Below are 23,672 nucleotides of genomic sequence, written 5' to 3' on the forward strand. Positions count from 1 at the left end.
TGCATACTCAAAAATAGTTAAAATGGTAAATTTTATGTTGTATACATTTTACCAGAATTAAAAAAGAAAACCTAACAACTAGACATTACTATGTTCATAGACTGAAAGATTCAAAACTGTAGATGTCTCAAATTGATTTACAGAATCAATGCAAAGCTAATCAAAACACTAAATGGATTTTTCATGGAACAGTAAGATTCTAAATGGTTATCAAATGCAAAGAGCAGGGCTTCCCTGGTGGCGCAGTGGTTGAGAATCTGCCTGCTAATGCAGGGGACACGGGTTCGAGCCCTGGTCTGGGAAGATCCCACATGCCACGGAGCAGCTGGGCCCGTGAGCCACAACTACTAAGCCTGCGCGTCTGGAGCCTGTGCCCCGCAACGGGAGGGGCCGCGATAGTGAGAGGCCCGCGCACCGCGATGAAGAGCGGTCCCCGCACCGCGATGAAGAGTGGCCCCCACTTGCCGCAACTGGAGAAAGCCCTCGCACGAACCGAAGACCCAACACAGCCAAAAATAAATAAATAAATAAATAAAGTAGCTATTAAAAAAAAAAAAAAAAGCAAAATAAATAGAAGTCAGGATGTTATTAAAAAAAAAAAAATGCAAAGAGCAAGAGGCAAAATATTAAAAAAAAGAAAAAGACAAGAGGGAAATACTAATTTTATCTGACATATGTCCAGACTTTAAAAAGCTAGAGTAAAAAAGAAAAATAGAAGCTAGAGTAATTTTAAAACTGGTATCGGCATGAAGAACAGAACAGCAAGTCCAAAAACAAATCTACACATATGCATACACTGCTGATTCATGACACAGTGGCACAGTACAGCAAAAGTGGAAAGAATGGTGTTGAAGTAACTGGATGTTCCTTTTTAACATAATATGTAATATATACTATGTGTACAATATGTATAAAATATATAAATATATAATGTACGTAAAATAGATACTTTTTCCATTTCATTCTATACATGAAATCAAATCCAGATGAGTTGGTTATAGACCTAAATGTAAAAAGCAGTTAAAAAAAATAATTCTTTTATAGGAAAATCATTTCATGACCTCAAGTTAGGAAAAGATTTAACAGGTTGCAAAAAACACTAAGCACCAAAAAAAAAAAAAAAAAACCCTAAGAACAAAAAAAAACCCACCTGAAAATTTTGACTACAGTGAAATTGAGAACTTCGCATTAAAAGGATAAAAAATGAACCACTAACACAGAGAAGCCATCTGCAAGTCACAAGAGAGAAAATCTTAATGGCCTATAAATATACAAAAAGGGTTTCACCATCATTAGTAATCAGGGAATTGCAAAGTAAAAACCACAATGAGACTACCAAAATGACTAAACTTAAAAAGACTGACATACTAAGCATTGGGTAAGGATGTAGAGCAAAAAAGCCATTCACTGGTGGGAAAGTGAAATAACCACTTCTAAAAAAGGAGTGGCCTCCCTGGCAACCTAACAACTCCACCTCTTAGCACATACCCTAGAGTAACATTTCTCAAGCTTTTTTGACCGTGAACCACTGTAAGAAATATGTTTTATATGGCAACCCCATATATATACACAGAATACTAAAACTGCACTGTCAATTTTTTTCTGTTCTAGTTCATTTTTTTTTATCTACCACCGTGCCGGGTCTTTTTTTTTTTTTACTTTTGGGTTTATTTATTTATTTATTTATTTATTTATTTATTTATTTATGGCTGTGTTGGTTTCTGTGCGAGGGCTTTCTCTAGTTGTGGCAAGTGGGGGCCACTCTTCATCGCGGTGCGCGGGCCTCTCACCATTGCGGCCTCTCACTGCAGAGCACAGGCTCCAGACGCGCAGGCTCAGTAGTTGTGGCTCACGGGCTTAGTTGCTCCGTGGCATGTGGGATCTTCCCAGACCAGGGCTCGAACCCGTGTCCCCTGCATTGGCAGGCAGATTCTCAACCACTGCGCCACCAGGGAAGCCCTAGTTCATTTTTTAATGCTGGTTGCTCCCCACTAAATTGATTTTATGACCCTTTTTGGAGCAACCCCAGCAGTTTGATTAGTAGTGAGCTGAATTCCTGCAAGTGTACAAGAATATTCACAAGTGTTCATAAATTGCAAAACACTGACAAAAATCTACATGTCCATCAACAGGAGAATGGACACTGGTGTAATTCAAATGCTGAAATCATGGAACAAAGGAAATTAATAAACTACAGCTACATGCATCAAATAGATGAATCTCAAAAACAAAATGTAAATCAAAAAAATCAATACAGCATTACTCCATTCACATGAAGTTCAAAACAGCCACAACTAAATAAAATACTGTTTAGAAGTAAAGGAAGAAGAATTAACACAAAATTCAGTAGTTTCTCCTTCAGGTGAAGAGAGGAATGTTCTCAAAGGGAGGCACACAAGAGTCAAAGGTACGGGCAAAATGTTCTCCTTATTAAGCTTGGTCGCTAAATATATGGATACTCACTTTATTATTTTAAGTGTCCATATACTGGGTACACCCTCTTTTCTTTGCATCACAGATCTTACAATTAAAAATAAGTGATGAGGGGCTTCCCTGGTGGCACAGTGGTTAAGAACCCGCCTGCAAGGCACGGGACACGGGTTCGAGCCCTGGTCCAGGAAGATCCCACATGCCGTGGAGCAACTAAGCCCGGACGCCACAACTACTGAGCCTGCGCTCTATAGCCCGCGAGCCACAACTACTTAAGCCCGTGCGCCTAGATCCCATGCTCCGCAACGAGAAGCCACCGCAATGAAGGGTAGCCCCCGCTCGCCGCAACTAGAGAAAGCCCGCGCACAGCAACGAAGACCCAACACAGCCAAAAATAATCTTTTAAAAATAATAATAGGTGATGAAAATTCTACACATAAACACACACAAGTGAGAAAAGTAAATTAAAATGCACAGGGTGGGTCCAAAGAAATTAGGAGTCTTTGTTTGAATATGAGTAAAATATCAATACTCTTACGGCTTATAATGCACAGCTATTTGTACAAAGGACAAAAGAAATATATTTTGACATACATTATCCATATATCAAAGAAACACAAAGGATGGAGTGTGTTTGGCAGAGAAAACTAGCACTTCCCCCCACAAGTTAGTCGCCAAAAGCACTCAAACATCCATAAATATTAATCATATGTTGCCAAAGAAGTGAAGAGAAAAAAAGCTTCTGAAAAGTCCTTTTTTTTTTAAGTTTATTTATTTATTTTTGCCTGCGTTGGGTCTTCGTTGCTGCGTGCAGGCTTTCTCTAGTTGCAGCGAGCAGGAGCTACCCTTTACTGCAGTGTGCGGGCTTCTCATTGCGGTGGCTTCTCATCGCAGTGGCTTCTCATCTTGCGGAGCACAGGCTCTAGACGTGGGGGCTTCACTCGTTGTGGCACGTGGGCTCCAGTAGTTGTGGCACACGGGCTTAGCTGCTCCGGGGCATGTGGGATCTTCCCGGACCAGGGCTCGAACCCGTGTCCCCTGGGTTGGCAGGCGGACTCTTAACCACCGCACCACCAGGGAAGCCCTGGAAAGTCTTAAGTGAAATGAAACTTTCATGTACAGAGATACAGCTCATCTAAACTACCCCATCCTAATTTGTTTTTTTTTTGGCCACACAGCACGGCATGCGGAACTTCCCCAAGCAGGAATCAAACCCTGTGCCCCTTGCAGTGGAAGCGTGGAGTCTTAACCACTGGACAACCAGGGAAGTCCACTCCATCCTAATTTTAAAGACAAAAGGAATCAGGTAGGAACTACGGGGGTTAAAACATACACATACAATAGCAGAAACTAATGAACCTCAGAAAAGATCCAAACATGAGGGAATAGTGGCCTTATTATTGATAATATACTTCCTAATCCTACCACACTGATGCTATTTCACTTTCTCCTATTCTAAAATAACATCAAGGACTTCCTTGATGGCACAGTGGTTAAGAATCCGCCTGCCAATGCAGGGCACAGGGGTTCGAGCCCTGGTCTGGGAAGATTCCACATGCCGCGGAGCAACTAAGCCCACACACAACTACTGAGTCTGCGCACTCTGGAGCCCACGTGTCACAACTAGAGAGAAGCCCACGTGCCAAAACCAGAGAAGCCCTTGCACCACATCGAAAGATCCCACATGCCACAATGAAGATCCTGCATGCCGCAACTAAGACCCGATGCAGCTAAATAAATAAATAAATAAATAACATCATCTCTGGAGAGCCCAGGGTTCAAAACCTGGCTTACCCACGTTTATGTGACACTGAACAAATCATTAAACCTCTCTTTGCCTCAAGTTGCCTCCTCACTAAAAAAATTTATATTAAAATAGTACCTCTATTTCATTGTCCTGTTGAGAGGGTGAAATGATGTATTCCTCTGTATTAAGCACCTGACACTACCCGGCATGTTATTAGAGCTCCATGACATTTTGCACATGAGGAAACTGAGGCTTATGAGATAAAATTGCACAGGCATAAATCTAGTCCATCTGACTCCAAAGCCCATGATCTAAACACTACTACCATACTACTTGGATATCTCTACATGAGATTATGGATTATGGATTTTTTTCTTTCCACTTATCTTTCTTTCTTTCCCTAATTATCAAAAATGAGCAGGCCTGCACTATACTAAAATCAGAGCAAAAATTTTTTAAGACAGAAGATAACAAACACTCTGGGCTTTGGGAGTCAGAGAACAGAAAAGCACTTGTAGCATCTGAGAATAAAATGCTGAAGTAATCTTTTGGGGTTATCTGTCTATTCATGGCTATGTGGAGGATACAGTGCAGAAAGTGAAAATAGGAGGGGTAGGGACAAGATAGATGGAAAAAGAAAAATTTACATCATGTTAGGGCAGCTATAATTTCTACTTGTCTCAAGAGCAATACCACCATAAATTTCTGACCCTACTATGTAACTACAGAACTAAATTTTTTATTGTTGGGGCCGGGGTTGGGGGGGTGGGTGGTTACCCAGCCACACCCTATGCAGAAATTACATGTGTGAGAGTGGAAATACTGCGGACCTGACAAAAGAATTTTCCCTGCACCAAAAAGGTAACTAAGGAACTAAGATCCCACATGCCACTATAGGAGATTGGGAAATAACAATCGTATTTGCTTTATAGGAGATAATCTTGAAATGTTGGGGAGGGGGACAGTACTGAAAGGAGAGAGGTAAAAAGACAAGGGAGAAAAGTTCACTCTAAAAATGTGTAACATGCTACCTTTTTGTAGAAAAGAAAGAAAAACAAGAGTCTATATATGTAGAAATATATACATACATGAATAAACTAGAAAAATGAATTAAAAACTAGTAACAACAGAGAAAGATGGAAAGCTAAACTGGGCAAATAAGAGGCAGGTTTAGCAGGAAGAATTTTCACTGTGTATCTTTTTATATTTTCTGAACCATGTCAATACATCATCTAACCAAAAGTTACATAATTTAAGCTGTTGAAATAATCTAGACAAAAAAATAATCTAGATTATGTCAGTGACTACAGAAGTAGAGAAATTAAATTTAAGATGCCTAGGATATCTAAATAGAGATATCCAGAAGCCAACTGCAAATACGGATCTAAAGGCTAGAAAATTTTTCAGGTGACAGTGATGCCTCGAGGCATCCATAAGCATGCCTAAGTTTATCTAGGGTGAAGTAATCAAACAGGCCAGAAAAGTAATCATCTAACATAAATTTTAAACAAGTAAATAAGTAATGCCAAACAGGAATCCAAAAGGCAATGTTTAAAGAGGTACAAGTAGAAAACAATTTATCAGAAGTCATGAGAAAAGAGAGTTGCAAGAAAGATGAGTGATCAGAGTTTTAAATGCTGAAAGTAGATCAAGTATAATGAAAAGTGAAAAAAAATTTTGAATTTGGCCGTGTGAAGTTAATAGCAAAATCAGTAGAGTGGTAGACTTACGAGTCAAATGTAACAATGTGAAGAACGAACGAACAGGAACTTGTGATATTTTATTTACTTATTTATACCTAAAACTTTTTTCAGAAAAGGATTTGAGGCAGACTACAAATAAAGGACCTGTATTATAATAAAAAAACAGAAAAATGAACAGTGAAAGCCAGTATGAGGGACATCCCCTGATTTAGGGAAACTGCTCTTACCCCTGACTCCAACTATGTAGTTCTAGTGAGGGTTGTCATTCATAGTACCCTCCCCACTCCAGCCACAGGGATGGTGGGTACATGATCCAAGACAGGCCAATCAGAGTCCTTCCCAGGATTCTTCAAGACAGCCCCTTCTTCTGGTAGAAGGGGCTAGGAAGATGAGAGCCAAGAGCTGCCAGCAGTCATGGTTCCAGCCTCATGAAGTAGAGAGTCTGTAGTATGAGAGAATGAAATCAACACGCAGAGAAACAGAGATAAGAGGTGAAGTCCTAAACCCCACAGGACCAGGAGGAGAAAATAAATATACTAATAATCAGATTAACATAGCTGATGTAACTAAAGACCAGATTTGGTTCTGGGCTGCCTGATAGCCAGAACAAAAAGAAAAACCGGAATATGTATCATAGAGCTATCAAAGAAGGAGGAAATATACCAGATTCTAAAGGGAGACAATTTTCCTTATGCTAAATTATTAGAAGAATTTCTTGTACATGGATTTTTATATAAGGGTCACTGAAAGACAAAACGGACAGTGTCCATAATGAGAGTGTTACAGCAAACGCTGACTTCATATGCTACTGCTTAAAATGACAATTAAGGGACTTCTCTAGCAGCCCAGTGGTTAAGACTCCTTGCTTCCACTGCAGGGGGCACGGGTTCAATGCCTGGTCGGGGAACTAAGATCCCACATGCCACGCAGTGCGACCAAAAAAAAATTAAAAAAAAAAAACAAGACGATTAAGTTACACCTTAAATCATTAAGCACAACTGAAAGGCTAGACCACAGTAGGCAGTTGAAGAAGCAGAGATATCAACTAATGGTTTTATTCTTCCAGGAAGCCTGCAAGTAAAAGGTGAAAAATGTAATAAAGGGAAAGTAAAATCCATGGGAAGATTCAAAAATGACTGTGAGGGCTTCCCTGGTGGCGCAGTGGTTGAGAATCTGCCTGCCAATGCAGGGGACACGGGTTCGAGCCCTGGTCTGGGAAGATCCCACATGCTGCAGAGCAACTGGGCCCGTGAGCCACAATTACCAAGCCTGCGCGTCTGGAGCCTGTGCTCTGCAACAAGAGAGGCCGCGGTAATGAGAGGCCCGCGCACCACGTTGAAGAGTGGCCCCCACTTGCCGCAACTAGAGAAAGCCCTCGCACAGAAACGAAGACTCAACACAGCCATAAATAAATAAATAATAAATAAATAAACCCAAAAGTTTAAAAAAAAAAAAAATGACTGTGAGCTGCATGGGAAAAAATCAAGTAAAAAGGACAGACTAAAAGGTAAAACAAGACCCTGGAAGAAGTGGGAAAAGACTACATCATGAGAACAGGCAGTTAATTCCACTTGAAAACTACCTCCTCTCCTTCCGAAAACTCCACTGAATGACATTAAAAGGGCAAAATCACAAATCACAAAAGGGAAACAAACATAAAGGAAGACAACAGTTCTAAAACTTTGGAAGCTAGGAAGGAAAAGAGTAGCAAATGACTTAGCGCACGAGAAAAGGCTGCTGCAGTAAGGCAAGTCCAAAAGCAACGCGTCTCGGGCCACAAGGCGCCCCAGCTGAGGGACCTCAGGCGCCACGTCATAGCGGTGGTGCACGCCCCTGAGAGGGACGGGTTCAAGTAGGGCTCAAAACAGGACGAGGGATAAGATAAAACCTGAAAGATAATCAACACCCCCCCTAATCCCTTCTCCACACACTACCAGGTAACTCTCTCTCCCACAGCCGAGAAAACCGCACAAAGGGTAAACAAAAGGAAATTTGGACCTGGAGACACCAGACACATCTGAGCAAAGGCGTACTGAAATATCTAGTTCTAGATCATGAAATTCCAGCAACCAATGGCTCAAAGAATACTGGTAACCAGGTTTGTGAATCCCAAACAGATGACTGGAGGATTTTTCTCTGAATAAACTAACCACAGTTGGTGGCATCCCAATAAAAGAACCCAGCTAGACACCTACAATGAAGCCAATCTGCCAACAATTTCTGCCACACACACAGAACTTCCAGTCACCTCATTAGGAGCTTGTCTTAAATTCAAATGGACGGCTACCAGTCACTAGATTTGTAAGCAAAGTCCCTAACAAGACAGGCCAAAACAAATGGTACAAAGGAACTCTGAGGAAAAGAGTCCCAGGAGCAGAAGAAAACTTCAGAACACTGAAACAAAACAAAAACAACCATCTGGTTAACATCCTCACAGAATTAAGAGAAAATATTGCACAAAAGCAGAGAATAAAAAATAAACATTCAGAAAGCATAAAAGAGCCTCTGGAAATTAACAGTATAATAGAATTTAGAAATTTAAGTGAAAGAATGGAAAATAAAGTAAGAAACTGCCTCAGAAAATAAAACAGAAATAGATTAACTTAAATGCAAGATCAGTTCAAAAGGTCCAACATCCAAATAAAGAAAAATACAGAAAAAGCAAACAATGATAACAGAACTGAGGAACTGTCAAAAATAATTCCAAAAAATTCTCCCTTAACTAAACTCATGTTCCGTAACATGATTTACCAAATTGAAAGGGCCACTGTGTGCCCAGTACGAGTGAGGGACAGCATACTAACTACCATGAGAAATAGCAGGTAAACTGGCTACAGAAAACACACTAAATCCAGAAAGAACAATCACATACAAAGGATTAGAAATCAGAACTTCATGGGTCTTCTTAAAAGAAACACTGACAGCTAAAAAGTAATGGAGAAATATCTTCAAAATTTTGAAGGAAATTTATTTCCAACCAAGAAAGAATTCTATATTCAGGCAAACTATCCATCAAGTAAGATGGTAAAACTTTTTTCCTTGTTGGAATTTTAGAATGTATAGAAAATTGAATTTATAGACTACCTGATTCATTAAAGTGGAAAATTACATGAAGAAATGACTAGAAAGTATGCAAAGATTTAGCCTTAAATAAAGAACACAAGGAACATGAAAATACAAGACAATTATTAATCCCAGGAAAAAAGAAAAAAAATTAAGAAAGAAAACAATCTTAGTATGCTTTTGGCTCAGAAATAAACAAAATATTTAAATAGTCATAATAACATAAAATTTTCTGTTTAACACTCTTGACTTAACCAAAATTTGTGATATACTGAAAGACAACACCTAAAACTGATATGTCAAGAATAGCTGCTTCAGGCTTCCCTGGTGGCACAGTGATTAAGAATCCACCTGCCAATGCAGGGGACACGGGTTCAAGCCCTGGTCCGGGAAGATCCCACATGCCACAGAGCAACTAAGCCCATGCACCACAACTACTGAGCCTGTGTGCTGCAACTACTGAAGCCCACGTGCCTAGAGCCTGTGCTCCGCAACAAGACACCGCAATGAGAAGCCACATCACAACAAAGAGTAGCCCCTGCTCGCCACAACTAGAGAAAGCCCACGCACAGCAATGAAGACCCAGTGCCACCAAAAACAAATAAATAAAAATAAATAAATAAATTTATTTTTTTAAAAAAGAATAGCTGCTTCTACATTCCTTGTCAAGAGTCATGCAGCAAGGTACTGTTTTACTGTGTGTGCAAAAGAATCTTTTGGTACTACTGACTGTGCATTTTTCACTTTGATAAACATAATTAAATCTAAACAAAAAATGGAATAAATAGGTACAATGGGCAATGTATCAATGTACCCAGTGTTTACATTTCTCTTACTAGTTATGTAAGCAGGTTAGAAAAGGATACAAGCAAGTATTAAATGCCTACTTCACGTCAGCTGTTATGCTAAGTTTTTCTCACAGTAAAAGAAAGGAATTCAAGAAGTGAGACAATGGAAATTGGCTACTTGCTATTTTATGTATGGTGGTAAGCACTAAATCTGTTAACTTTTTAAAATCACCTCTTTCAAAGCTATAGGAACTCAGGATGCTACACTTAATTTAAAAGCAAAGAGTAGACATGAATCATCAGTAAGTGAAAAAAACGTTAGCAAATGTTAAACTTTGAAGGCATTCTATTTAAAGTATATAGGCTGGGACTTCCCTGGCAGTCCAGTGGTTAAGACTTCGCCTTACAATGCAAGGGGGTGCAAGTTCGATCCCTGGTCAGGGAGATAAGATCCCACATGCCTCACGACCAAAAAACCAAAACATAAAACTGAAGCAATACTGTAACAAATTCAATAAAGACTTTAAAAGTGGTCCACATTAAAAACAAAACTTTAAATAAATAAATAAAGCATACAGGCTAAAAAGCTCGTACAGGAATAAAACAAAAAAGTTATATATAATTTTTTTTTTTAATTTTTGGCTGTATGGGGTCTTTGTTGCTGCACGCAGGTTTTTCTCTGATTGCGGCAAGCGGGGGCTACTCTTCACTGCGGTATGCAGGCTTCTCATCGCAGTGGCTTCTCTTATTGCAGAGCACGGGCTCTAGGCGCACGGGCTTCAGTAGTTGTGGCACACGGGCTCAGTATTTGTGGCTTGCAGGCTCTAGAGCACAGGCTCAGTAGTTGCGGTACACAGGCTTAGTTGCTCCTCGGCATGTGGGATCTTCCAGGGCCAGGGCTCAAACCCGTGTCCCTACATTATCCACTGTGCCACCAGGGAAGCCCCTACAATACCTTTTTCAAACTGCCACTGAAGACACCCCATCCTGGCTTCTTGTACTCGTAAGTCAGAGGTATATAAGATAAATAAATTTGAAAAAAATTTTTTAATTGCGTAGATAAAGGTAAATCTTCTTGTGGTACAAATACAAAAGAAATTAAAAGCTAAAAGAATCAACATTAGTTCAAACTGAGAAAGTCAATGAAGATACCTGATCTAATATATACCTTAGAGGCTGGGGTTGACTATGACACCAGCACAGACCCTAGATGTGCTGTGTAAGGACAGGAAATGGTAAGGGCCAATCCTACCGAAGGGGAATCTATCTCAAAAAAACATGGACTGGACCACTAAAACTAGAGAAAATTCATTTAAGAGGATAACTCAGCTGGGAGGAGAACCACTTTCAACCTTACCCTTCCTTCTTTCTGCCTGGAACATCTCTCTGCAGTCACAATGACTGCCATGCTGTGACCATAGAACAATGCTGAAAATGAAAACTATCTGCTAAGGTTGGTATAGTAGAAAAACAGAGAAAGTCTGATCCCTAAAGATTTCACAGAGGGACTTCCCTGGTGGTCCAGTGGTTAGGACTCCGCGCTTCCACTACAGGGGGAACGGGTTCAATCCCTGGTCAGGGAACTAAGATCCCGCATGCCACGTGGTGCAGACTAAATAAATAAAGATCTCACAGAGCTGTCATAAAAGCTTTAAATGCATTTCTCAACTCCTTTCAAATAAGAAATCAGTAAATTTGTAAATTGCTGATCTGTAGAAGCCACTGTAATCTGGTCTTTGTTACTAGCAGCCAAAAGCAATTCTTAACAGATACAGAGCAAATGCAAAAACTTCCCTCAGTGACACCTCCACAAACCCAGGTTAGAGGACCAGGAATCCCAAGAAAAAAAAACAACTCTTAAAGATTAGCTCACAGTCAAAAATTACAAAGTATGTGAAGACATCTACCACCACAGTTAAAAAACAAAACAAATGAAAGAATTGCAGAATCTCTGAGAAATTTTAAAGTAAGTATGTTTTGGGGACTTCCCTGGTGGCGCAGTGGTTAAGAATCTGCCTGCCAATGCAGGGGACACAGGTTCAAGCCCTGGTCCGGGAAGATCCCACATGCCGCGGAGCAACTAAGCCCAGACGCCACAACTACTGAGACTGCGCTCTGGAGCCCACAAGCCACAACTACTGAGCCCATGTGCTGCAACTACTGAAGCCCGTATGCCTAGAGCCCGTGCTCTGCCAACAAGAGAAGCCACTGCAATGAGAAGCACGTGCACCACAGCAAAGAGCAGCCCCCACTTGCCTAAACTAGAGAAAGCCCACGCACAGCAACGAAGACCCAATGCAGCCATTAATTAATTAATTAATTAATTAATTAATTAATTTTTATAAAAAGTATGTTTTTGCCACAACTAAGAAGCCCGCATGCCGCAACGAAGATCCCACATGCCACAACTAAGACTTGGTGCAGCCAAAATAAATAAATAATAAATATTTCTTTCTTAATAGAGTTTTTTTTTATTTATTTTTTAAGTGAAAAGTTTATTCAGGCAGAAACCCACTCCACAGACAATGCGTGGGCTGTCTCGGAAGGCAAGAGGCCAAAATAAGTTATGTTTTAAATATTCAAATAAGTAAATAAATATACTCCTTAAGACTATAATAGGGACTTCCCTGGTGGCACAGTGGTTAAAGATACACCTGTCAATGCAGGGGACATGCATTCGATCCCTGGTCTGGGAAGATCCCACATGCCACGGAGCAACTAAGCCTGTGCACCATAACTACTGAGATTGCACTCTAGAGGCCGTGAGCCACAACTACTGAAGCCCGCGTGCCTAGAACCCATGCTCCACAACAAGAAGCCACCACAATGAGAAGCCCGTGCATCACAACTAAGAGTAGCCCCCACTCGCCGCAACTACAGAAAGCCCACGTGCAACAACAAAGACCCAAAGCAACCAAAAATAAATAACTAAATAAAATTGATTCTTAAAAAAAAAATAAGGTGGAATTAAAATATAAACAACAATAAAACTGATTTTGCAAGGTAAAGAGAGTGAACACAAGGTGTCCTACAGTCCTTGGTTTTGTTCAAAAGGAGTACAAAGATTAATCTTAGGGCTTCCCTGGTGGCGCAGCGGTTAAGAATCTGCCTGCCAATGCAGGGGACACAGGTTCGAGCCCTGGCCCAGGAAGATCTCACACGCCCCGGAGCAACTAAGCCCGTGCGCCACAACTACTGAGACTGCGCTCTAGAGCCCGCGAGCCACAACTACTGACCCCGCATGCCACAACTACTGAAGCCCACATGCCTAGAGCCTGTGTTCTGCACACAACAAGAGAAGCCACTGCAATGAGAAGCCCGCGCAACGCCACGAAGAGTAGCCCCCGCTCACCACAACTAGAGAAAGCCCCGCACATAGCAACAAAGACCCAATGCAGCCAAAATAAATTAATTAATTTTTTTAAAAAAAGAAAAGATTAATCTTAGACTCACAGAAAAAATATAAAGCATGTACATTAAAATATTAAGGGCAATCACTAGAAGAAAAGAAATGGAACATATAACCTCCAAATCAGACCAGATTTTTTAAAAAAAGAATAAAGAACAATCACTCCAACTGAAGAAGAAAAAAGAGGAAAAAATATAAGCATGGTAAATATATAACACAAAATAAAAATTTAAGAAGTAAGCCCAAATGTATTAGTCATTACTATAAATGTAAACAAATAATCTGTAATGCATGTTAATACAGATTCTTAGACTATATTTTTTTTAAAAACCAAGCTTCACTATATTTACAAGGATGTTCACTGCAGCACTATTTGTGATTATGAAAAATTGGAAACCTAAATGACAATCAATAAAGGAATTAAATTACAGTACATTCTGTGACACAATACTAAAAAGCAGATAAAAAGAACGAACTAGATCAATATATATCAGTGTAGTGATGTCACAAGTAGCTATGTCACAAATCACAGAACACATATATAGAATTTACCATTCCTGTAAAATAATACACTACTTGGTGGTGTGTATGGATATATGCGTGTAGTAACAAGGATTAAAACATGGATGGTAATACATATATACAATGGACTATTAGTCTTAAAAACAAGGAAATTCTGCCATCTGTGACAACATAGATGGACCCTGAAGGCATTATGCTAAATGAAACAAGTCAGACAGAGAAAACAAATACTATATGATCCCACTCATATATGGAACCTAAAAAAACCAAACTCAGAAACAGAGAACAGATTGGTGGTTGCCAGAGGCAGTGGGTAGTGGGTTGGGGGAAATGGGTGAACGTGGTCAAAAGGCACAAACTTCCAGTTATAAAATAAGTGAGCTCTGGGGGTGTAATGTACAGCATGGTGACTGTAGTTAACAACACTGTATTGTGTATTTGAAAGCTGCTAAGAATAAATCTTAAAAGTTCTCATCAAAAGAAAAAACAATTTGCAACTAGGTGAGGTGATGGATGTTAACTAAACCCTCTGTGGTGCTCATTTTGCAATATATACATATATCAAATCATTATGTTGTACACCTTAAACATTCTGGTGTTACATATCAATTATAGCTCAATAAAACTGGCAAGAAAAAAATATAGAGAAACTGGCCCCACAGACATTAACAGGGTAATGGCTGACCCAGACTGGGGAGGATACAAATAGTACTTCAACTTAATTTTTTAATTTATTGTTCTTTTTAAGCAGAAGGGAAGATTTGAAGCAAATATGAAGAATGGACATTTGTTCATTCTGGGTAGGGAACACACAGATAGTCATTTTATGTTTTATACTGCTCAGAACTACTTGTGATAATCAAATGCATATTAATATAATTTTAATTTGTAGAATTAAATCTAAATATATACTTAGTGTGATTGTTTTTCATATGGTTTTACAGATTTATAGTAATTTATTTGCATTATGTATGCTCAATAAGAAAAAATTTAAAAATAAAATAGTGCATCCCTAGATCAATCCCTAAAGCCCTGGTTTTGAGTTCATCCAGTGGTTCCTCCCTAACAATGTAAAAAGCCAGGAAGAACTGCAATAAAAAGAGGCAGAGCAATAGAAGAAAGTTACAGCTCACCTCCTGGAGGAAAGGAATCATCTTTCATTTAGAGCAAGAAGAGCAAGACCTAAACAATGCAAATTCTTAATGGGCTTTTGGCCATTTTATTTTTTACACAATCCACCGTCAACACATTTTCCAAGTAGAATAATTAAATATCTAAAATATCCTCTCTCTGTATCTCATTAAAATTGTATAAGTAGGTAAAATTTCTAATAAATCTCTTCAGCCTGTGGTAGTTACGAACAGATACACAGTAAACACAAAAACAGTCATCAGAACTTCCCTGGTGGCACAGTGGTTAAGAATCCACCTGCCAATGCAGGGGACATGGGTTTGATCCCTGATCCAGGAAGATCCCACATGCCGTGGAGCAACTAAGCCCGGGTGCCACAACTACTGAAGCCTGCACGCCTAGAGCCTGTGCTCCGTAACAAGAGAAGCCACTGCAATGAGATGCCCATGTGACGCAACAAAGAGTAGCCCCCGCTCGCCGCAACTAGAGAAAGCCCACACACAGCAATGAAGACCCAACGCAGCCAAAAATAAATAAAATAAATAAATTTACTTCTAAAAAATGTTAATTAAAAAAAAAAAGAACACATACACATTAAATACAAAAACAGTCATCAGAACTTCCCTGGTGGCACAGTGGTTAAGAATCCACCTGCCAATGCAGGGGACATGGGTTTGATCCTTGACCCAGGAAGATCCCACATGCCACGGAACAACTAAGCCCATGCGCCACAACTACTGGGTCTGCGCTCTAGAGCCAGCGAGCCACAACTACGGAGCCCGCGCACCACAACTACTGAAGCCTGCGCGCCTAGAACCCAGGCTCCGCAACAAGAGAAGCCACCGCAGGAAGAAGCCTGCGCATCACAACAAAGAGTAGCCCCTCTTACCGCAACTAGAGAAAACCCACACACAGCAACAAAGGCCCAACGCAGCGAAAAATAAATAAATAAATTTATTAAAGGAAAAAAAAACAGTCATCAATGAGTGTTTTAACCTCTAACCACAGGACTTCCCTGGTGGTGCAGTGGTTAAGAAGCCACCTGCCAATGCGGGGGACACGGGTTCGAGCCCTGGTCCAGGAATATCCCACATGCCGCAGAGCAACTAAGCCCGTGTGCCACAACTACTGAGCCTGTGCTCTAGAGCCCGCAAGCCGCAACTACTGCAGCCCGCGTGCCTAGAGCCCGTGCTCCACAAGAGAAGCCACCACAATGAGAAGCCTGCGCACCGCAAGGAAGAGTAGCTCCCGCTCACCGCAACTAGGGGAAAGCCCACCACAGCAACAAAGACCCAATGCAGACAAAAATAAAATAAATAAATTTATTTAAAAAAAAAAAAAAACTCTAACCACTGTGACAGCAGTTAGTAAACAATGAAGTCTAATGAAAATATTTCAGTAAAAATTCTTGGGCTTCCCTGGTGGCACAGTGGTTGGGAATCCACCTGCCAATGCAGGGGACACGGGTTTGATCCCTGGTCCCAGAAGATCCCACGTGCCATGGAGCAACTAAGCCCGTGAGCCACAACTACTGAAGCCTGCGCGCCCTAGAGCCCGTGCTCCGCAACAAGAGAAGCCACCACAATGAGAAACCTTTGCACAACGAACAGTAGCCCCCACTCGCTGCAACTAGAGAAAGCCTGCACACAGCAACACAGACCCAACGCAGCCAAAAATAAATTAATTAATTTTTTTTTAAATTCTTATTCACTTGAGGTGAATAAAGCAATTCGAGTGTTTTTTCTGAACAATGAATGCCTAACAAAGAGCTTCCCTTAAAAACCAACCAAACTTTCCCTCAATTCCCCATCTATTTTTATTTCCCTCTTTCCTTATTTTCAACATTCAATCTAACCCTACAATCCTTACTCTTTTCGATGCCCTATCATGAGGGTTCTGCCCAAACCAGAGAACTACAACTGCTGTCTCAAGTACTTGTCTTAGTCCTTCAGCATCCTTGGCAGCAATGTCACTATCAAAAACTCTTTCTCAAAAAAAAAAAAAAATTGTGGACTTCCCTGGTGGCGCAGCAGCTAAGAATCCACCTGCCAATGCAGGGGACACGGGTTCGAGCCCTGGTCCGGGAAGATCCCACATGCCGCGGAGCGACTAAGCCCGTGAGCCACAACTACTGAGCCTGCGCTCTACAGCCTGCGCGCCACAACTACTGAAGCCCGTGCGCCTAGAGCCCGTGCTCCACAACAAGAAAAGCCACAGGAATGAGAAGACGGTGCTCCACAACAAAGAGTAGCCCCTGCTCGCCATAACTAGACAAAGCCCGCGCGCAGCAACAAAGACCCAACACGGTCAAAAATAAATTAATTAAAAAAACAAATGAAAAATAAAATGGGTATAGAATGTTAATATTTAAAAAAAACAAAAAAACAAAAACTGTCTTTGTTGCTACTGGACCCTGCAGGTTCTCCTTTCCTGACAGTTCATTATCCATCCTTGGAAACTCGTTCTTACTCTCCCAAATGTGAACATTCACCATAGTTCTGTCTTCACTCTTCTTTTCTCTAACAAAAAATGTCACTTGTTTCCCAATCTTCCTTCTACGCAGCTCCAAGTCTAACTTGTCTTCATTACTTTAACCCTATATTTCCAATGAAAAATCCTAGCGGCATCAAAACCAACATGCCCAAAACAGAACTTTTCTTACTCTTCAAATTTGCTCTCCTTCCTTTGTTACTGTTAATGGTATCACCATTCCAGAGTGGTCAACCTTGACATCTCAGAATCATCTCTGATTATTCCCTTTCCTTCACCCCACATCCATTTCTGTCATTTCCTCCTTCAAAATGCTCCCTCTCTTCCTTTCTACTCCCTCCCTTTCTACTCTCACGTTTTTATAGTAACAGCATCCTGAGACTATCAGTTTCTAACCTCCCCTTTCAAAGCCATTCTATATACAACCAAACTTCTTGTCTAAAAATACTGCTTTATTGTTCTGGATTTTTACTCCTCAGTATCTGTCAAGGTACCACCAGTTCATAATTCCCCCGCTTCTGAAAAGTGAGCTATCCCAAACCCACAGAGATCTCCCTGTGTCTGAGCAACTCAACCCTATTGTCTAGCCATGGCTAGCTAACTGGTCCAGAACTAGACAAGCCAAGACAGTTTTTTTTCCCCCAAAAGGAACATGAGATTCGCACTGCAATTTAGCCTCTTGAGACAAGAGACAGAAAATATTAAGAGCCGAAGTGTATGGCCATCTTTCACCACAGGAGGCAATATACAACACCTTGGTTGAGAGCTTCATCACAGCCCAGACTCCAACTAGATATGTATTTCTCTTAAAACTACGCTATCTTTATCTATGAAATGGAAGTAACAGAATATCTACCTCATATATTTGATAGGTAAAGAAAATAATTGGTATAGAACATTCAGCACAGTATCTGACAAATGGTTAACAATCAAAAAAGTTAACTATTGATTTTTGGAGTAAGTAGCAGAGAAAATCTGCAGAAAGGAAAAGAATGAAGCAGACACACAGAGAAAAGCAGAAATAATATTAAAACTAATTCCATTCCCGTTCTAATTCATGGGTACATTTTCAGGTTAGGTTTCTTGGCTACTATATCCTTATAACAAAATGCCCTTTCTTTGCTTATTTAAGCTTGGAATGAGTTTTTGTTTTTTACAAACAACCCTACCTTGTATAATTGTACACTACAGGAATTTAGAAGACGCTGTGCCTCTTCTTTCACTAACGACCCCCACCATCCTACCAAATAAAGCTAAAATAAAATGGGTCCTCCAATATACCTTTATATACCTTTTAAGATAAATACCTTATTCACCTGAATATCCTGACCATGACTTCAGAGAGGAAAAAGAAATAGAAACAGGCAACAAGTGGCATTTGAGGCAAATAACACTGCCATTTTACCACTCCCCATTCACCTCTTTATCCTCCCTCTCTTGATGCCCACTTTCCTATTTTCTAATCTTTCTCTGGCCATGAATCTACTGTGACATCCCCTGGAAGAGCCTCACCTTCCTGTCAGTGTTTACCAACAAATTAAAGCATAACTTCCTTTGCTTGGTGACCCATCAACCCCAAACCATAACATGCTACAAAGAGGAAAAAAGACAGAGTAAACCTATACATACTTTAAGTCCTAAAATTTTCATGATTAATTTCATCCTCCACTTGCCAGTTCCCGTTTCTGTAATGCTAGAATAGCTGAAACTCTGGTACAGTGCATTCCCACACACAAAGAAAACACATCAACAGAATATTGCTCTGAGTTTCACAATCCTATAGAAGCTACTCAGCCATTATTTCTGATCAAAAATTGCCCAGACAAAAAAATAAAAATAAAAATAAAAAATAAAAAATAAAAAAAAAAAAAAATTGCCCAGACAAAAATAAAAGCTTCTGTTCTTACTATCCATGTAGGTAGAGAAGTTGAAATATTTGTTTTCTACCTTCTGTCACATTCTCTAGTCAACAACAAAAGGAAGAAACTATCACACTGCAAATGCTAATACTTTCATGTGATTAATGAAGATTAAATCTTTTTTTTCCCTCATATTTCTAGAAGTTCAACTGGAAAAATGATTTTGGCCACAAAGAATAAACATTCCTCCCTCATCCTTACAGAAGGCTTACAGAAGTGTTCAGAAAGAAGGTTAGCCAGCCAAGTCAAAAAAAAGGAAGATTTTTATGTTGCTTTGCCAAAGGGACTGAATGTCTGAAAATACTGAGCAAAGTTAAACTGTACATGTATAGGTATAGTAAAAAGAAATGTGAATCATTAAACACTTTTTTTAACTCAGTAAACAGAATCTAGCAAAATTATCCCAATATAACTTACTTATGTCCTACTGCCATTATATTCCAACTATGATTAGCCAATTTAACCCCCAAACCAGTAGGCAGGGCTAAGAAAACCCAAATACAACTTTATATTTTACCTGTTCTAAGCATCCATCAGTATATACTTATGTGATTCAATTTGTTTTTCAGATCTTATAAAACCAGTTTAAAACTGTAAGTCAATACTTGGCCCAAATTCAATATTTGAACAAAAGACTGAAAACCCTTCAAACTGAAACATGAGTGTGTAGCATCCTAAACTACTCACTGAAGTATTTTAATGTTTTTGATAAACAGTCCTTACCACTCTGGCTGCTCTCTCCTGAGATTCACATTTCCTGCAAAACCATGGTCCAGTGGGTACTTGAACAATGCCATAGCAAGCTGTTGGGAAATAAATGTTTTAAAGTTAAGATTTGAATTATGGAAAATCAAATACCCTTTCAAAGCCCTATTAAAGTAATTACCTCTGAAACTATTCACATAAACCACCTGTTTTGTAAAGAACTAAAACATGCTATATTTATGTTTATAACTTATCACCTAGCTAAAATTGACATTTTAACTAAATATTAGAAAAATAATCTTTTTCAATTAAAAAGTATAAACATCACAAAATTTTTTCTTTTATAACAGAAAAACATTAGATAAAATTTAACACTTTTCTTTACATGGAATAACTCTAATTAATTAATTCATTCCTATATCCTGAAGTTTAAATAGCAAGCATTTTAGATACACGAAAGTGAAAATTATTTCCGAATCACCTTTCAAAACAAACATTACAGGAAAGAAAATGAAATGTAATGTTAAAAATAAAATGCTTCTATTTAAATAAAGTGTCCAGAATAGACATTTGTCTGTCTATAAAGACAGAAGGTACATTAGTGGTTGTCTAGGACTGGGGGAGTTAGGAAGAAATGGGGAATAACTGTTAACAGGTCCAAGCTTTCTTATCAGGGTGATGAAAATGTTCTAAAATTGACTGTAGTAACACATCCAAAACTGTGAATACTAAAAACCAGTGAATTGTACACTTTAAGTGGGTTAATTGTATGGTATGTGAGTTACATCTCAGTAAACCCGTCAGAAAAAAAAAGGAAACTACACGTTCATTTCTAATATATAATGTTAATGTTCCAACAAGTGATCTGTATATCACACATCCAAATCACAGTCTAGTTGCGTACAAAATTGTTTTTATATTAACATTTACCTAACTCAAAATTTAACATTTTCCAAAAACCTAAAAACACTAATATCCAACTGACATCCTCTTGAATGAGCTTGCTCAGAGGTAACTTGAAAATATATCAAATATTGGAAAGCACTTAAAGAATATAAAATCAGCACAAATTTTTAAAACTCCAAAAGCTAAACTTCTAATCCCTTTTAAAATGTATCAGAGTAAAAATATTCTATCAGCCAAGAAATACAGCATCAGAGCCCAAAAACTTATAGTTTAATTCAGAAATACTTATAGAAAGGAAATTTTAACACTTAAATGAACACTTTCTAAATTGGGAGATGAGACTACTTAGCATCATATCATCCAATTCAAAAGAAATACCTCTACAAGTGCCAATGAACACTATAACGGAAATACACTATATCAGTTCTGAGACCTTACAATCAGTACCTAGTTTGAATACACATGGTTTTCACTCCTTAGAAGAGTAAGGTGTGCAACTCTGCCCTTCTTTAAAAGAACTGGAGATACATGCATGTTCAGGTTCGGTTATTCACTGTCTCCTAAGTCCCCCTTGCCGGTTCTGAGATTCCGTTCTATAAAGAATACAGTTTAGTCCCTTACGCTCAGGCTTTCTCTCGTTTAGTAGCGCCCGATCCACTACTGAACCTCTGCCTCACTCAACGCCAGATTCAGAAACGGGAAGGGGGGGCGGGTTGGTGCACAACAAGGGGAGTACAGGAGCCACCAAAAAAGTGACCTGTTTTTCGGCCCCAAAATTTTCAGCCTCAATTCCTTACCACGTGAAATGGAAAAAGTCGGAACCTTCAAACGGCCAGAAAACTACCTTAACTAGTGTCCTCGGCTTTTCTGTATATCCCCAAAACTCACCTAATGGAAACACCCAGAAATAAACTAAGATGCTCCCCGAGTCACCGGCGGCGCCACCACCTCCTCTTCTGTCCAGTCACTGACGCTGAGGAAGAGGCCCGAGGCGGCCACTCAACAGCCTCATCCACCACCCCGAGCAGCTCAGCCCAGCCGCGCCCGCGGCGGCGCGACTGCGGCGACGGCCTTCCGCCTCTTCTCCGCGGGAAGCTCCAGTCCGCAGGAGCGGCAGCAAGGTCTCGGCCAGAAAGCTTGGGGTGCGGCAGCCGGCGCCCTCCCCCCCGCCCCCAAATCTAAAGCGGCAGGGCAGACCCCCGAGCTCCCGATCCGCCCCGGCGCCGCGCGCCGCGCTCCCGAGCCCGACTCCATGGTACAGGAAGTCTCCAGACACTGCGGCAGACGGCGCGGCGGGAGGGGGAGGGAGCTCCCCACTCCCCAACCCGAACCCACAGCCGCGGGGCCACGGCCGAGGGGCGCGCGCCCGGGCCCTGACACCCCCTCGCCGCCGACCCCCGCCTCCGAGAGTCCGCAAACCCACGGCTCCGGGCGCAAGCGGCGGCCGAATGACACTTGAGAAAGTGAGCGCAGCATCACATGACAGTCCAGGCCACACACACTTTCTCCCACATGCGCAGCCCACACCCCTTCCGCCCCGCCGCCGACCCTCCGAGTCAATCCCCGGCCGCGGAACGGGGTGGGGGCGGGGGCGGGGGCGGGGCGGGGGGAGGGGCGGGAGGGGAACTGGCAGTTGCTGCCAAGGTGGGGGAAGCGGTGACGGTTGGGAGAGGCCGGGTTCGGCCCGGCGGGCGGTTGGGTGTTTACCTTGATGCACCGCGACGCTGCAGCCGTGCCCGTCGCAATAAACCAGCGGGTTCTCGGCCCAGCCTCTCTCGTCTGAGCAAACGCAACAGCCTCCAATCATCTCCTTCATACTATGGGAGACCTCGTCCTCCAGTGACACGGGCCGGTCGCTAGAGACCATCTAAGAGGGAGTTGGGGGGGACCATTAAAAAACACAAGCAAGCCAATGAGTGCTTCCCACCGCCCAGTCCCCCGCGCCCCCGCTCCCTTCCCGGCGCCCCGGCCCCCGCCCGCCGCTCGGCCGCTCGCTCACTCGGGCTTTGCCGCTCAGTCACTCACGTTCCGCACAGGAGTCAGGAGCCATGTCCTTGCTGACTCCCCCCACCTCCCCTCCACCGCCTCCTCCGCCTCCTCCTCCTCGTCTTCTTCCCTCCCCACCTCCACCCGGCGGCTAACGCTGGAGCCCAGAGAGGGCACACATAATCAAGTAGGCCTCCGCACAGGCGCACTGGGGGGGCTCCCGCTGGGCCAGGGGCAGCGAGGGAGGGGAAGGGGGTTGCGCTTCCTCCTCCGAGCGTCACTCGGCGTGCGCGCCCGCCCGGCGGCCGGCGTGAGGGAAAAGGCCCGGGAGAGACGAGGCCTGCGTGCGCGCCGCCGCGTCCGGCCGGCAGCCCGGGCCTGCCTCCCGGCCCCGTCCCCTCCCCCGCGCCGCTCGCAGCCGCCGAGGTGTGCTGGGGGAGCGGGGGCTAGGGGAGCCCGCGGCGCGCCGAGGCCGGAACTAGCCAACTGGAGGGCGCGGGGGCGCGCACGCGGGGGCGGGGACGTTGGGGCTGCCTTCTGCAGCGCCGGCCGCGCGGGCTGCGTGTGCACGTAGCGAAGAGGCCTCGGCGGGAGGGAGGGTGAGAAGGGAGGATTCCGAGGGCCGGGAGGGAGGACGGGTTTTGTCTGAGTAGCTGGAGTGGACTCCCTGCGGGCATCTGAGAACCTACCTGCAGGCCTTTTCCTCAAGAACCGGCCCGTGGGTAACAAGGGTTGGGCAAGTCGGCCAACTTCCATGAAGGGTGCAGTGAAGCATGGCTTCCTGCAGTTGGCCGCGCGAATTTCACTGTAGTGCCGAAGCCTTTCCACCCGTTAAGTTCACATCCTGGACTCTACCCAAAGTTCACCCAGTGG

General features: G+C 42.0%; 1 protein-coding gene across 11 annotated transcripts in view; it reads right to left on the reverse strand.

Annotated features, from left to right (window-relative positions):
* The window catches only part of MLLT10 (MLLT10 histone lysine methyltransferase DOT1L cofactor), a 253,347-nt gene extending 230,098 nt beyond the window's left edge, over window positions 1-23,249 (reverse strand). For 3 of the 11 annotated variants that reach the window (XM_057543539.1, XM_057543537.1, XM_057543536.1), the window contains exons 1-3: window positions 22,938-23,248; window positions 22,521-22,680; window positions 19,926-20,005 (exon numbers count right to left, since the gene is read on the reverse strand). In XM_057543539.1, the coding sequence (XP_057399522.1) occupies window positions 19,926-20,005; window positions 22,521-22,680 (240 nt within the window). In that variant the 5' untranslated portion in view covers window positions 22,938-23,248. The other 8 variants (XM_057543542.1, XM_057543540.1, XM_057543532.1 and 5 more) reach the window with 7 other exon arrangements.
* Between the last annotated feature and the right edge of the window lie 423 nt (window positions 23,250-23,672).

Source organism: Balaenoptera acutorostrata, chromosome 3 (genome assembly GCF_949987535.1).
Source record: "Balaenoptera acutorostrata chromosome 3, mBalAcu1.1, whole genome shotgun sequence".
Classification (NCBI taxonomy): domain Eukaryota; kingdom Metazoa; phylum Chordata; class Mammalia; order Artiodactyla; family Balaenopteridae; genus Balaenoptera; species Balaenoptera acutorostrata.